We start from the raw sequence: 14,135 nt of genomic DNA on the forward strand, positions 1-14,135 counted from the left end.
GGTCTAGGTTTTGCAATATTATGTGCCAGAAAATAAGGTAAACTGTCTGAATTTTCTGAATAATCAGGAATTTCCACCAATGGATTATTTTTCCTCATTGATAACATGCATATATTCCAAGATAAGTATACCAGGATTTGTTGGGTTCAAATTGTGAAAGACGAAGTTCGGGAATATATCATTTTACACATGGATTGACTGCCACAGTCCAAATCCTAACCCCTGCTGGAGAAGCTTTTATTCAGCAGTCTGACTCTCCCATTATCAATACAAGCTGTTAATGAAAAATAAATGCAACTCTGCATAAGCTCACAGAAATGATAGTATGGCAAATATTAGTATGTATGTAGTGTATAAGTGTGGGACTTTATTTATTGACAGACAGTATAAGACTGTCTACTTGTACATATCTAATTGAAATATCTACATTGAAACCCAGTTTTTGAAAAATTAACACATTTTACATAATACATAATTACACATTACATACATAATGTTTAATGTATATTTTTATATGAAAAGATTATAAATTCGTGCAGGGTGCAGCTGATCTAATTATACTAGGCGAGGCAGAAACATTACATAACCTAGAAGGCTGATCCTATTACATACAGATAGGTACTTTGCTGCCATCTAGTGAGCCATTATAGAGCTACAAAAACAAGCTGCAGCATTTCGTTCTAAAGCTTGCAATGCGCATGATCCTTCCTGCTATATGCAGTAGACTAGAAAGTTCCTGTCCTTTGACTGGTACGAAATTGTAAAGGATCTGTACACCTTTATCCACCATCCTGGGGGATCCTGTAAGTCAAACTCATTCTTTACTAAGAAAAGCATATATGTAATACGGCAAAAATAGAGTGTAGGATAGGATATATATATATATATATATATATATATATATATATATATAAATATATATATATTTATACATATATAATATACTCTGTCTATATAGATGTGTTGTAGGAGTTTACCCCAACGCTTGAATAATACAAGTTAAGGTTGAGGTTTTTTGAGTGTACTAATATATGTGGTTTATATTAAACAATGTAAGCCATAGGGGTTGATTTATTAAAGGAGCTTAGTTTGTTCACTTAGAAAATGAACTTTCACGCAGTAAAGAATTATTTACTTAGGTTACTAAATGTGGAGGAAATGTACTTTCCAAATAATTTCAAATCTTGTAGATGGAATTGTAAAATGAACATGTTTTTAGTGAATTTTCACATGCAGGCTGATAATTCACCTTGCTAAATGAACAGTGTAAACCCTTTTAGTAAATTGATCACATGGGCATTATTTTTGAGTCATGTTTGTTTTTAGAAAAAGTTAGTATTTCTGATTCAGTTATTCTTTAGACATAACAGAGAATAATCTGTTTTATGAAATGAATGGAGCATGTAATATATATTAATTATATATTAGCAGAATTAAAACTTTGAAATATTTCTCTGGTGGAAATATATATGTTTGGCCCTTGAATGGACCTAATTGCCAACCCTGGGTACTAATCAGTAGAAAAACATCATAGAGAAGGGTTTTTTTGGCAAATGGTGAATTGTATTATTGATTAATTCTCATAATACATAACAATATAAGTGATAACGCTTCCAATGACTGGAAAATATGTCCAGATCATTAACGTACAGGCCCAACAGGGGCACTAGACAATAGACTTCTAACTGGAATATATACCATAACATAAATCGTATCGCATACGTATACCGATAACCGGACGCGTTTCGTCCGACTTGGGCTTCCTCAGGGATGACGGTATGTTTAGCTATACAGAATGATATACACAGATTCTTTGAGCATGGTGAAACAATATATACCTTTTCATATATAATGTATGCAAGTACTGTAGTTGTTGTTCTTCTATGTATTGTAATAAGCATTAAATCAAGACTTACATATTCCTTGAAGAAAAAATGCTGTGTTTTTGAAGTGTATGGGGGAAACAGTATCCTAGACAATTTGTAGTGATGAGAGATACCTCCAATGTGGAGGGGAAGAGCTTAGGGTATCCACCCAATAGGAGGACCTATGATAAGGTAAATAAATATAGTGATTATATAAAGGAGTTCATTAAAGGTTGTTAATACATATTAACAGATAGTTACTATAATATTTATCTGTGATAAGGTAATTATAAGTAAGTATATATAGATGTTCAATACAAGTAATACTTGATTATGAATAGTTGATAAACAACTTGTCTAGTATAAGGTAGGTATATATGGTGGGTATATTATGAGACGTTCAGTAAGGGTAGTTGGTAGGTAAATGTGCAAATTCCCCAATGGGGTAGAGGTATCACAAAAGTAGAGTACATAAACCGTGTTTACCTTGTGGTCCTTGGATCTCAGACACAGAGTTCGCAGCCGTGGTCGGTGTGGGCTCGTATTGCTAGGTAATGAATAGCAGGGGAGATCCTGGAAGTAGCCTTCATATATGGTATTGAGGATGGAGTTCCGGAAGTCTGCCTCTGCCATGTGCGCGTCTCCTAAGTAGTTAATCGTCGGGGCATGTCCTAGGCGTATGTCCTGTTTGGGGGATTCCCTATGGGATCCGCCTACCTGGATGACGTAGGGAGAAGGGGGACTTATTACCTAAAAGTTATGCATTTACGTGATGCATGATCGATTCAAAGCTAGTCCGTCCAATAGAACGGACCCATACGGGGATATGGCTAGGTGGGGTGTACGAGGGGGTGCTGAGAAGTTCCTGGCTTTGCCCCCTTCCAGATAAAATAAAAAAATAGGTGTGGGGGCATATGACAGCGACTTTGACAGCACCCTTCTCCATTGCGAAACAAAGTGGATATTCACACTCAAAGCAAACCATTTCCAGGCCTAAACGAATTATTCAGCTTTAAACCGGTTTTACAAACTTGATTCACACTATGTATTTCCACGGACATGCTGTGATTTGATTTTACTATGTATTATTACATTTTACTGTACACCTTAAATATGTGATTATTGCTATATATGCATTTTTACTCAAATTCATGAGTATTATGTCATGTAAATACAATACTGTTTTATACCACTTATACAGCAACTGCATCTGAGTGGTTTCTATAAAAATGACTTGTAATGTACAGAACCAAAATTAGAAAAAAGTTGTCTCTGTCCAAATATTTCTGGATCTAACTGTATGTCACCAACTGTCAAGTAATAGATATTTGGTAATATAACATTATTTCTGTCAATTTTTGTCACCCCTTTTTACATATATTTTTACATTTATTATGTATTTATATACTTTTGGTTCATATGCTGTGATTTCTTTTTACATGGTATTCTGTCCTGGACTTTCTCTTACATATTACACTCTTTCTATTAGTTCCTGTGTTCTGCCCGACTTGTGGGGACAGGAGCATCGGTTTTTAGACTTAGGCACCTTAAGCAGGTGGGCGTGTCCTCCCTATAAACCCCACCTAGCCATGTCCCCATATGAGTCCGTTCTATTGGACGGACTCGCTTTGCCTGAATTATGCATCATGTAGATGCATGACTTCGAGGTAATGAGCCAGTCCTCACACAGCTATACTCCCCCTTCAGCCTATGTCATCCAGGTAGGTGGATCCCATAGGGAATCCCCCGCTCTGGACATACGCCTAGGACACGCCCCGACGATTCACTACGTCGGAGACGTGCACATGGCAGAGGCAAACTTCCGGAACGCCATTATCCATACCATATATGGAGGCTACTTCTGGAATCTCCCCTGCTATACATTACTTCTGCAATATGAGCCCACATAGACCACCGCTGCGGTCTCTGTGTCTGAGATCCTTGGACCACAAGGTAAACACAGTTTATATACTCTACTTTTGTTATACCTGTACCCTATTGGGGAATTTCCACATTAACCTACTAACTGCCCTTAACCTCGTGGACGTTTCCCTGATGTCTGGATTTCTGTACCAAAAGCGGTACACTGTTTTTCACGAAATTTTTTTTTTTAAATTGTATACCTGCAACTTACAGAAATATGTCCGAACAAGGGTCTAGTAGATATTTTGAATATAATAAAGTTTGAAACACACAATCATGTAAAAAAAAAATTAAGTTTAATAATAAAATTAAATAAAAAACACAAAATTTAGCTTAAACAAGAATGCATAAATAAATAAAAAATACTGAAAATGCAATAATTCGGTATACTGTATAGTAATAAATTTTTCTAAAACACCTCCCTAGTGTGGTAAATTTTAGTCCAACGTCACATACCTTTAGACAAAACCACATAAATATATTTTGTATTATTTTGTATTGGATTGGATACAGGCCTTTGTATTGAATCAAATACAAAATATTTGAATTTCCCGCTATGACTCCCATCGATGGGAGTATGCACTGACATCATCAGGAATAACCAAGGGACGCGAACGCCGAGTGTTCCAATTCTTGCGTACTTCCATGCAGGTGGTTAATGAAAGTCTCATAATATACTCACCATTGATACCTACCTTATACTAGACAAGTTGTTTATCAACTATTCATAATCAAGTATTACTTTCTATATTCTACTACTATTCTAATATATTCTAAAAATACAGCATTTTTTCTTCAAGGAATAAGTAAGTCTTGAATTATTGCTTAATACAATACGTAGAAGACCCTATCTGAACATTATTTACAACTACAGTACTTGCATACATTATATATTTAAAGGTATATGTTGTTTTACTATGCTCCAAGAATCTCTCTGTGTATATCATCCTGTATAGCTATGAATGTCCTTATTATCATTTATTTGTTTACTAATATTATCACTATTCTAGTATGTTATAGTCATACATGCACACTATACTAAGTTGAATATTTGCATGTATATTTGCCATTTTGAGTACTGACACTATATATTTACCACAAACCTAGATACTGTCAAGTAGTGTGTACAAATCCGCTAAACGTACCGTCAACCCTGAGAAATCCCAAGCCGAGCGAAACGCATCCGGTTATCAGCATACGTATGTGACATGACTTATGTTATGGTATATATTCCAGTTAAAAGTCTATTGTCTAGTGCCCCTGTTGGACCTGTACGTTAATGATCTGGATATATTTTCCAGTCATTGGAAGCGTTATTACTAGTGTGGAAGTGTTATTGTTATTATATATTGTTAATAAATATATTTTGGTATGTATTATGAGAATTAATCATTAACCTCCCTAGCGTTCTAATTCCATCCAAATTTCCATGCAAAAAGCGTTACATTTTTTTTGCATGGAATTTTATTTTACATTGTAGGCTATAATTCTTAGGCATAACTCACCAAAATATTTCCAAAATTTCTTAAATTTATTAATAAACCTTAAATAAAAAAACACATAAATCTGAAAAAAAAAATTAAAAAAATAGTTTAACATGTAATGTAAGTGTACAGTAGCATATATAATATATATTTTTTATATAATATAATTTTATATATATTATATGAAGATTTCTTTGTATTGGACTCAATACAGCTATTTTGTATTGAATCCAATACAAATTGATTTGAATTTCCTGTCGATCCGCCCGCCCGCACAGACGCATGCACCGACGTCACCGGTAAAAACCTCGGAGATTGTCTCTGCATTGCGCGGCTAAAGATCAGAGGAGCAGGATGTGTTCCCAGGGCCTGCGGCGACCAGCAGGACGACGGGGGACAACAACAGAACAAGGTAAGGGTTTTTTTTTTTTTTTTAGGTTAAAGCTACCCCAAGTGTGACTCGGGATTACCGCTATTTGCAGGTAAAATCCACCCCGAGTCACACTGAGGATTACCACTAGGGGGGTTAATACAATTCACCATTTGCCAAAAAAACCCTTCTCTGTGTTGTTTTTCTACCTATATATTAGGAGAATGTATATGCTCAGCCTTGATAGTTCAGTTTTATGTAGATGCTGGATGGTTAAACATCAAAATCTCAGTCCCCTCCCTGCTTTTTGGACTTTTTATTTATCTTATGAGATATGCAAGGGGTGGGGCTTGTGCACACAAAAGTGACTTCCCAAAATTCTCAGGTGGACATTAAGTTATGTGTCTGAAATATTTACTGTACCTTCTCTAAAAAAAAGATGTTTTAATTGTAAGGTATAATTAGTTCCACTTTACCACCAACACCAACAAAAGGAAGTTAAACATTTTTCAGAAACCAAATAAAACTAGTAAATAACCACTAAGAATAATTTACATTTTTCAGACGTAAGGTGCACATGGACAGGGCAGTTGATGGAACAGTAAAAATATAAAAAAAAAATATAAGCACTCTTGAAACTAAACTACAGTAGTCCCCCTCTATATTGTGGTCTCAGTATATCGCAAACATGTAGAGTTGTTTTGGAAAGCACAGTGTGGGGATGCTGAGAATCAAAGACGGATCAAGTCTGGCCAATAGAAATGCCCTATTCATTTGGATTTAATGAGTGGGGCATTCCGATTGTGCCCTATTATGTTGCCCAAACGCTTCGCACCTTCTAAGGCTCCTGGCAAGGAACCTAAGCGCCAGAGGAAGTATCTGACAATCCATGAGAATGTTAAGTTGCTAGACATGCTTCAAGAAGGAAAAAGTTATGCTGCCTTTGCCCACCATTACGGACTAAATGAGCCAGAATGGACAGTGTGCAAAATGGACAGTGACTGCACGCAACAAGTTGTGAGGATGGAATCGGCACTGGCTCTTTGGATTACTGATTGCAGAAAGAAGAACATTCCATGGGATATCAACCTCATCAGGGAGAAGGCCAAGCAACTTTAAATGCAATGGGGCTTTTCTGGTGCTGTTGATGAAACTGATTGGGGGTCATCCTTGTTGTCTTTTTGGGTGTATGCTTACCTGGTGAATTGTTTATAAAGCCAGCAAGGGTTGGTTTGATGGATTTCAAAAGAGAGAGATTTCAAAAAAGAGATTCCAGCTCAAGAGTGTACACCACTGCATGGGGAAGCAGCATCAGCAGATATAGCAGCAGCCAAGAAGTACCCTAAGGCATTTAAGGCGATCATAGAAGAAAAAAGGGTATCAGCCAGAACATGTCTTCATTATGGATGAGACTGAATTGTTCTGGAAGAAGATGCAATCCAGGAATTTTATAGTGAAGGAGGAAACCTGAGCCCTTGGATTCAAAGCTCAAAAGGATCGAGTGACCTTGATATTGTGTGGCAATGCTTATGGGTTCCTAATGAAGCCAGCATTAATTTATAAATCTGCAAACCCCAGGGCCCTGAAAATAAAAACCTGCTGCCAGTCCACTGGATGCACAACTCTAAAAGCCTGGATCATGAAAGCCCTTGTTTCATCCCTCAAGCCAAAATGTGCCTCAGCAAAAAAGGGGTGCTTTACGATGGACAATGCTAGTGGCCACTCGCTAGATTTATCCTATAAGGGATACAGATCGAGTTCCTCCTTCGGATCAAGGCATCGTCTGTGCTTTTAAGGGACTTTATTTTTGGATTTCTATGTCTCCTCAAGGCCATGGATTCCCACAATATTTTCTGCTAAGTAGTTTTGGCATAAATTCAACATTGAAATGTGTTTTCAAGGGATACAAAAGGTTCTACAGGAATTGAAACACAAAACTTTAAACGCATGTTGAAAGAAGCTGTGGCCAGACTGCGTCCATAATTACAAGGGCTTCTCTCCAGAGGAAATTCAACATTCGGCAATTGATAAGGCAGTCAAGCTAGCAAAGATTTTAGGAGGAGAAAGATTCGATGACATGGTGCAAGACGACCACTCTGACCCACTGACAGACGAGGATTTAGCTGGGCTTACAAAATCTGCAAGTGAGGAAGAAGAGGACCAAGGTGATTAATCGCAGGAGGAGGACAACGAAGGCCTCTCGCTAGAAAGACTTGCAGCAATAGGAAAAGCTACAAAAGAACTGCAGGGGATGGCTGAAGCATGGGATCCCTCTATGGTTTGGCCGTTGCAGTTCAAGAATACGATTGATGTTGCAATGCCGTCATACAAAACCCTCCTCACCACTATGAAGTAGTAACGCCAGCAATTGCCCATCACAATGTTTTTTCAGGCTGCAAAAAAGACTTCAGATGCAGCCCAAGACATGCAACACTTCTGAAGAACTGTAAATGCTCATCATCATCGTCTTCACTCAAGTTATGTATTCTAACCGGTAAGTACTGTATTTATAGCATTTGGGGGTGACTTCCTAGTATCACGGATTCTCGTCTATCATGGTTTTGGAACGTAACATAAAGCTACATTGCATCCATAAGCATCCTTGCAAATTCTATTCCCTAAATCCTTGGGGCATATACAGCATCTGACATCATTCTTTGCTAAGGGACACTTCAGACCCACAATGAACTGTTGAATTAGAGTGTCACAGGCTCAACTGTGGTCCCACCCACTCCCATTTAAGTGAAAAGGAGTTATGAGGAACCATTTTTATGAATTTGACGTGGTTCCATAAGGTGACAAGTTTGCTTTTGGCTGCATGATTGCTTTTCCTTCTCTGCAGGAAGAGACACACCGCAATCACGTTTGCATTGCCTGTGGTGTGGTTTGCACATTCCAGGCATATAGCAACAGTTTGCTAGTATGAAAGGGGCCTAAAGAAAAAAAAGTACTATTAGGAAATAGATATTCCAAAAATATAATTATTTATAGGATTTTAGAAAAAATAAACACTTTTCAGGGCTTCAACAGTGCATAAAGTAATAACCTATAATTAGAGTGTGAAAATGGTTAAATTAGCTGTTCTTGACCTTTTTAACACAGGGGAAGCCTAGAAATAACTGTCAGGTCTTCAGTGAACCCCTTCTATAGATAGGTAAAAGAGTAAAAAAGAGATAGAAGTTTGGGGCTCGTAGTGTTTAAATTAAGTATGTATTGATATACGGTTGATTCATACATAAATATAAAATTGTCACATATCATATCCCCAGTCCTGTTACAAATTCACAGAACTGAAATAAAGGTACTAGACAAAGAATTCCTAACAACTTCAAAAAGTACGACCGTTTCAGTGTGATTTGACCCGACGCGTTTTGTCAAAGATGGCTTCCTCAGGGGTAAAGTATTTTAGAGACTGTACGGTCTGTATGGATTAAAGTAACATACAAAGCAAAAATAAATATATCAGAACAGGAATACATGTGGTATATGAATATATAGGAGAAACATATATATAGTGAGAAACATCTATCCTATATGTGTTGCTTATACAGAAATCAATGGAGAAATTGCCTACTATATATATATAGTGAAAAACATCATATACATTTAACCCTTCTATAATTACTATTTCCACAGCTCACAGTACATTAGTGTGTTGGGAAGTAGGTAATATGCCTCTTACATTGCTGGACAGTGGGAAGAATGTCACCCTCACGGATAGCCAAAAAGATCTTTGGTGTCATTGGTAACTGACCTGAGAGGCACAAATTGTTATTTGCTCAAAGAACCCCGCTTTGTTAACATAGACATAGCTACTTTTTAAAATCTTAGCTTTGTGCCAAGCACCCACCCACACACACTCACATTTCTTGGCCCATCAATATGGCAACACCTGGTCCGTCTGACAGGTGGGCCACAGCTCTGGTCTGAGCCAGTGCACCTCCAAGCGGGGTCGAGAGAAGGACGCACGGCCAGAGCCACAGACTACGCCTGCCATATGCATCACAGGCTCAGGGCAGGTTGTGTTCTGGACATCATGATGTCACTCTAAGAGGAAGTTTCTTCCCCTTGAGTGACACAAGACACCCCGTGCATGCGCAGTGCCGAGTCTGAGATTAGTGGTCCGCGAGCTCCAAAAGGTTGGGGACCACTGGATGATACTTTATAGCTCTGTGTGGATGTCAGTAGGGCCAACATGAATGTTTCCAAAAATAATCCAAACAAAAACAGACATCCTTGTTCTCCCAGCTGGGGTCAGTCACAGGACTAACAATCACTCCATCGTAGTTGAAGTTTTTGCTGTGGTACTTAAACAGGATGCAGAGGCTTTTTGTAGCACAATATCTAAGAAAGTGTTAAAAAGCACATTAATGCATTTATTTACACAAATTTGTATTTTGTAATGTTTTATTCCTAAAATAATAATCACTGTTTCTTTGGGTTGTCCCCAGGCTGCAGTCTGTAGTACACAATGATCATCCCTGTGAGATGCTTTACATGTGGGAAAGTTGTTGGAAATAAATGGGAAGCATACTTGGGCCTTCTTCAGGCCGAATATACAGAAGGGTAAGACTTCAATAAATATTACAGTTGGCTGACTTACAACACTCAGTAAATTGGTAGTATTCTTTACATCTACTGTACTTTCCAATGGAGGATAGCACAGCAGGTTGCCACTTGCTTGTCCTCCCTCCCTAATAATAAAACAGAATAGCGTGGGCGTACAGTGATTATTCATTCAGCTGGAAATTTTCATGAAAGGTAATTTCCCAGGTCAAAAATTGCAAACCTGCATTCTGCTTTGTGAAATAAAGCAAGATAAACTTGGAACTCCAAAAACAAAAAATGGTGAATGTGTAAATGTATATTTTTATTTCGTAAAACTTGAGCTTGCTTGTTTTGATGTAGAGTCAAATAAGCCTCCACCTTTACTGTTTTAGTGATGCGTTGGATGCCCTGGGACTGAAGCGGTACTGCTGTCGGCGGATGTTGCTCTCGCACGTAGATCTCATTGAGAAGCTTCTGAATTACGCACCCTTAGAAAAGTGATCATGAGGCCTCCAGATCATGGATATTAAAATGTAGAAATATTGAATATCCTGTTGTAAAACTATATTACATTTATCTATATGCCACAAATTCTCCAAAGTCTAATGTCTTTATAAAGTTTAATTTAGCAGTGTCTGAGAAGCAGCATTGCCCAATATACCTACATGTCTTTTTTCAGTGATTTGGTATTTGTCCAATTCAACATGGACAGTTTAATAAATACCACTCAGGTTTCCTATTACAAGTTGATAAATGGGCTAAAATAAAATAAACGGGAGATGCAGTAGCTCTGTGAAGTTTAGACCAGCTGTTAAAAGAACCACAGTATTTTTGCACTCCCAGACACCTAGTGACAACACCAGGGAGTGGAAGCACACCATAGCTGCTAGGCCTTTTCAGGCAGTTACAAAGCTAGGCTAAGTTAATCATGTTTTTTTCATTTTTTTTTTTTTAAATATTACAGCAAAAAAAAAAAAAAAAAAAAAAAAAAAAACAACAGCATTACCAGCTCACAAACTAGAAGTTCACTGAATTGTCAAGTTCTTGTAGCAATTTAATAGAGGAAAAGTATAAAGAAAAGTGCATTTTTGCAAAGATATGCTGAATAATAACTCATTATTTCAGAGCCAATCAAGGCTATGTCAAGCCTCCAGCTTGTTATCCACTAGACAAATAGACCATAAACAACTGCAGATCAGCTATGGTATAACTCCTACTACTAGCTATGTTTAGTTGTATAGCAATACAATTCATCTATTAGTGGCCACCGAGTAAAGGATTTTTTAAATAAGTACAAAAATCCTACTTTCTTGTCCATTGAGGGACAAAGGAGACCTTAAAATGTAGCTAAACCAAAAATGCCATATATTGCAGCTTACCAATATTGTAACTGCTCATAATTGTCATGCTAAAGCTACGTACACACATCAGATTTTTATCGCCCGATAATCGGCATCGGCCAATTATCGGGCGAAAATCTGCCGTGTGTACAGTCGGTGTCGTCCATCGTCCGGACGACCGACCTGCCGGATCCACGGACGACAGCCGATCCTAATGAAAGGGAAGGGGAGAGCGCGCAGCAGGGTGCCGCTCCGTCGCTCTCCCCCTCCCCTCTCCATAGAGCATGAACGGTGCTGTATGTACAGCATCGTTCATGCATCTTGCAGCCCCTTGTCGTTGGAAAGGATCGTGAAAGATCCTTTCCAACGACAAAAATTGGAAGTGTGTACGCAGCTTTAGCTGCCATCTAGGTTTTGACCATATAAAAACATTCCCCCTTTATCACAAGTGTGAAACAAAATCAGCTTGGAAGGAAGGCAGCAATTGTTCTGTCAGTTTGCACACAGGAAATTACAAGGACAAAATTAATTTTGTTAACTAAATGATTAAAATTCAAACTAATGAAGCCACCACATTTACATAACAGTAAGCCAAATCATAATCATTTAGCTTGCCTCAAAACCCCCTTTCTCCTATGAAGGGCCAAAAAATTTGTTTTTTTCTTTTCCTGCAGGAAGCCTAATTCAGACATTTGCCTAATCAAGGTGATCGCAACAAGGAAAACTAGTTTACCAGTTAGAGTTAGTTGGCTTCAAATCGTGAATTCTAAAGCAGCAGTCCCTAAACAGTGGTCCGCGTCTGGTCAGTGCAAGGAAAAGGACCCCTCCAGTGGGGATGCACCAGCCATGTCCCCCGAGCAATTCCCAGGCTCGGGAGTGAGTGGGCTGTGTCCCTGCCCACAACCCGCCCACTCTCCCATCTCAGATCTGCCATGGCAGAGTGGGTGTGGTTATGGCATTATGACATCACTATAGGGGACACTATGGCATGCGAGGTCAGGAGCCAGTAATTTTAGTGGTCTGCGGGACCAAAAGGGTTGGTGACCGCTAAAAGCACTAAAACAATTAAATTCAATTCACACAGAAGTAGAGGGCATTTGACTAAGAAAGTCACAACCTCTACACAAATTTTTCATGAGGGGAAAGCCATGTGTTTTTACAAGCCTCCCACACTCACAAAAAACACAGTATACTCATGGTGGATGACAGAACTAGCTAAAGTTCCTAGCAGTGGACTTTCAGTGGGAAAAAAAAAAAACCCCTCACTAACCTTGCACTGGCCTGCCTCCTCCGATCTCAAGCCACAAAGTGGACGACCCTACAGGGTTTCCCGGTGACGTTGGTGCAGCCAGGACGGAAAATTCAAATCATTTTGTATTGGATTCAATACAAAATAAAACATTGAGTCCAATACAAAGAAATATTCATATAATTATATTATGTGCTTCTGTAATAGTTATATTACATATTTAACTATTGTTCTATTTAACAGATGTTTGTGGGTTTTTTTTAAAGTTTATTAATATACATGTGTGCCATTGAGTTATGCCTAAGAAATATGTCTACAATGTATAAATTTCCATGTAAAAAAAAAAATTTGGACAGAATCAGACCGCTAGGGGGGTTTATATCCATTTCAGCGGCCGTCAACCTTTTCAGACCTATGGACCACTAAATGCACAGACTCTGGGCCACGCATGTGGAGGGAGCTGTGTCACTCAGGAGGAAACTTTCCCCAGAGTGACATACCAGAACCCACGCACTCTCCCATCACAGGTCTGAGGCTGTGATTATGAGCCTACAGTCCATACTGGAGACGTGGTCCGCAGCCCTGCCTATCCAAAAAGGACCCACTCCCAAGATCAAGTCACTGCAAGCCTGCAGGTAAACTTTAACACTGTAAAGTTTTCATCCATGAGGAAGAGATTCTAGAGTAGCCACTATAGCAAACCCTTGTAACCAAATTTCTATTAGCAACAATATCACTGGTGCAGGCTTTGGAAGTGTGTCCGTTTAGGGTCTTATTTTATCTAGAGCAGTGGTCGCCACCCTTTTTTTGGACCCACAGACCACTAAATTTACCAGCTCTGGACCGCACATGCACAAGGAGTGGGTGTGACTCAAGGGGAAGAAACTTCCCCCATAGTAACGTCATGATACCAGAACCCGCCCACTCTACCATCGCAGGTCAGGGATACATCCTGTGATCCTTGATGCGTATGGGGGGGGCCATGGTCTGCAGCTCTGGCCAGTGCGCCCTCCCCTCAAAGTGGGGTAAAGCATGCTGGACACACTAAAAGACTTTTCTTCTAGGTCTTCTGTAGACATACATACTTGGGGCATAATTGTAAACTACACCAAGAGGAAAATTGTTTTGTAATGTGCCTCCTACCCTTTACCATTCCTTATTGAACAGAGCTATGACATTTAATTGTAGAAATACATTAACTTTTAATCTTGTTGTATGAAAAATGCAAGAATCCCCAACATAGGAAAGCTACATTGTCAGAAGACAAAGAAGCCACATTGAACACAAGTATCTCAAAATACTTACAAACCCATGTTATGTGCAATGAGCCACTTAACTTACGCATGGCAATGCTAC

General features: G+C 38.7%; 1 protein-coding gene across 3 annotated transcripts; it reads left to right on the forward strand.

The window, feature by feature from the left end:
• Nucleotides 1-649: 649 nt before the first annotated feature.
• LOC140340483 (DNA-directed RNA polymerases I, II, and III subunit RPABC5-like) lies at nucleotides 650-11,187 on the forward strand. 3 transcript variants are annotated; one of them, XM_072425723.1, is made up of 3 exons: nucleotides 650-803; nucleotides 10,094-10,208; nucleotides 10,583-11,187. In XM_072425723.1, exons 2-3 carry the CDS (start codon nucleotides 10,114-10,116, stop codon nucleotides 10,689-10,691), a joined length of 204 nt encoding a protein of 67 aa, XP_072281824.1. In that variant the 5' UTR covers nucleotides 650-803; nucleotides 10,094-10,113; the 3' UTR covers nucleotides 10,692-11,187. The 3 variants fall into 3 exon arrangements, with proteins under 3 accessions (XP_072281824.1, XP_072281826.1, XP_072281825.1); XM_072425725.1 differs by lacking the exon at nucleotides 650-803 and adding an exon at nucleotides 4,886-4,987; XM_072425724.1 differs by lacking the exon at nucleotides 650-803 and adding an exon at nucleotides 5,802-8,136.
• The last annotated feature ends 2,948 nt before the right edge of the window (nucleotides 11,188-14,135 follow it).

The sequence above is a fragment of the Pyxicephalus adspersus genome, chromosome 11, assembly GCF_032062135.1.
Source record: "Pyxicephalus adspersus chromosome 11, UCB_Pads_2.0, whole genome shotgun sequence".
NCBI lineage: Eukaryota > Metazoa > Chordata > Amphibia > Anura > Pyxicephalidae > Pyxicephalus > Pyxicephalus adspersus.

What these genes read in the sequence shown, in the direction of transcription:
- LOC140340483 (XM_072425723.1), top strand. Translation starts at nt 10,114, where the DNA reads ATGATCATCCCTGTGAGATGCTTTACATGTGGGAAAGTTGTTGGAAAT. An exon ending in CAGGCCGAATATACAGAAGG is followed by an intron (nt 10,209 to 10,582) that starts GTAAGACTTCAA and finishes TTACTGTTTTAG; the next exon opens with TGATGCGTTGGATGCCCTGG.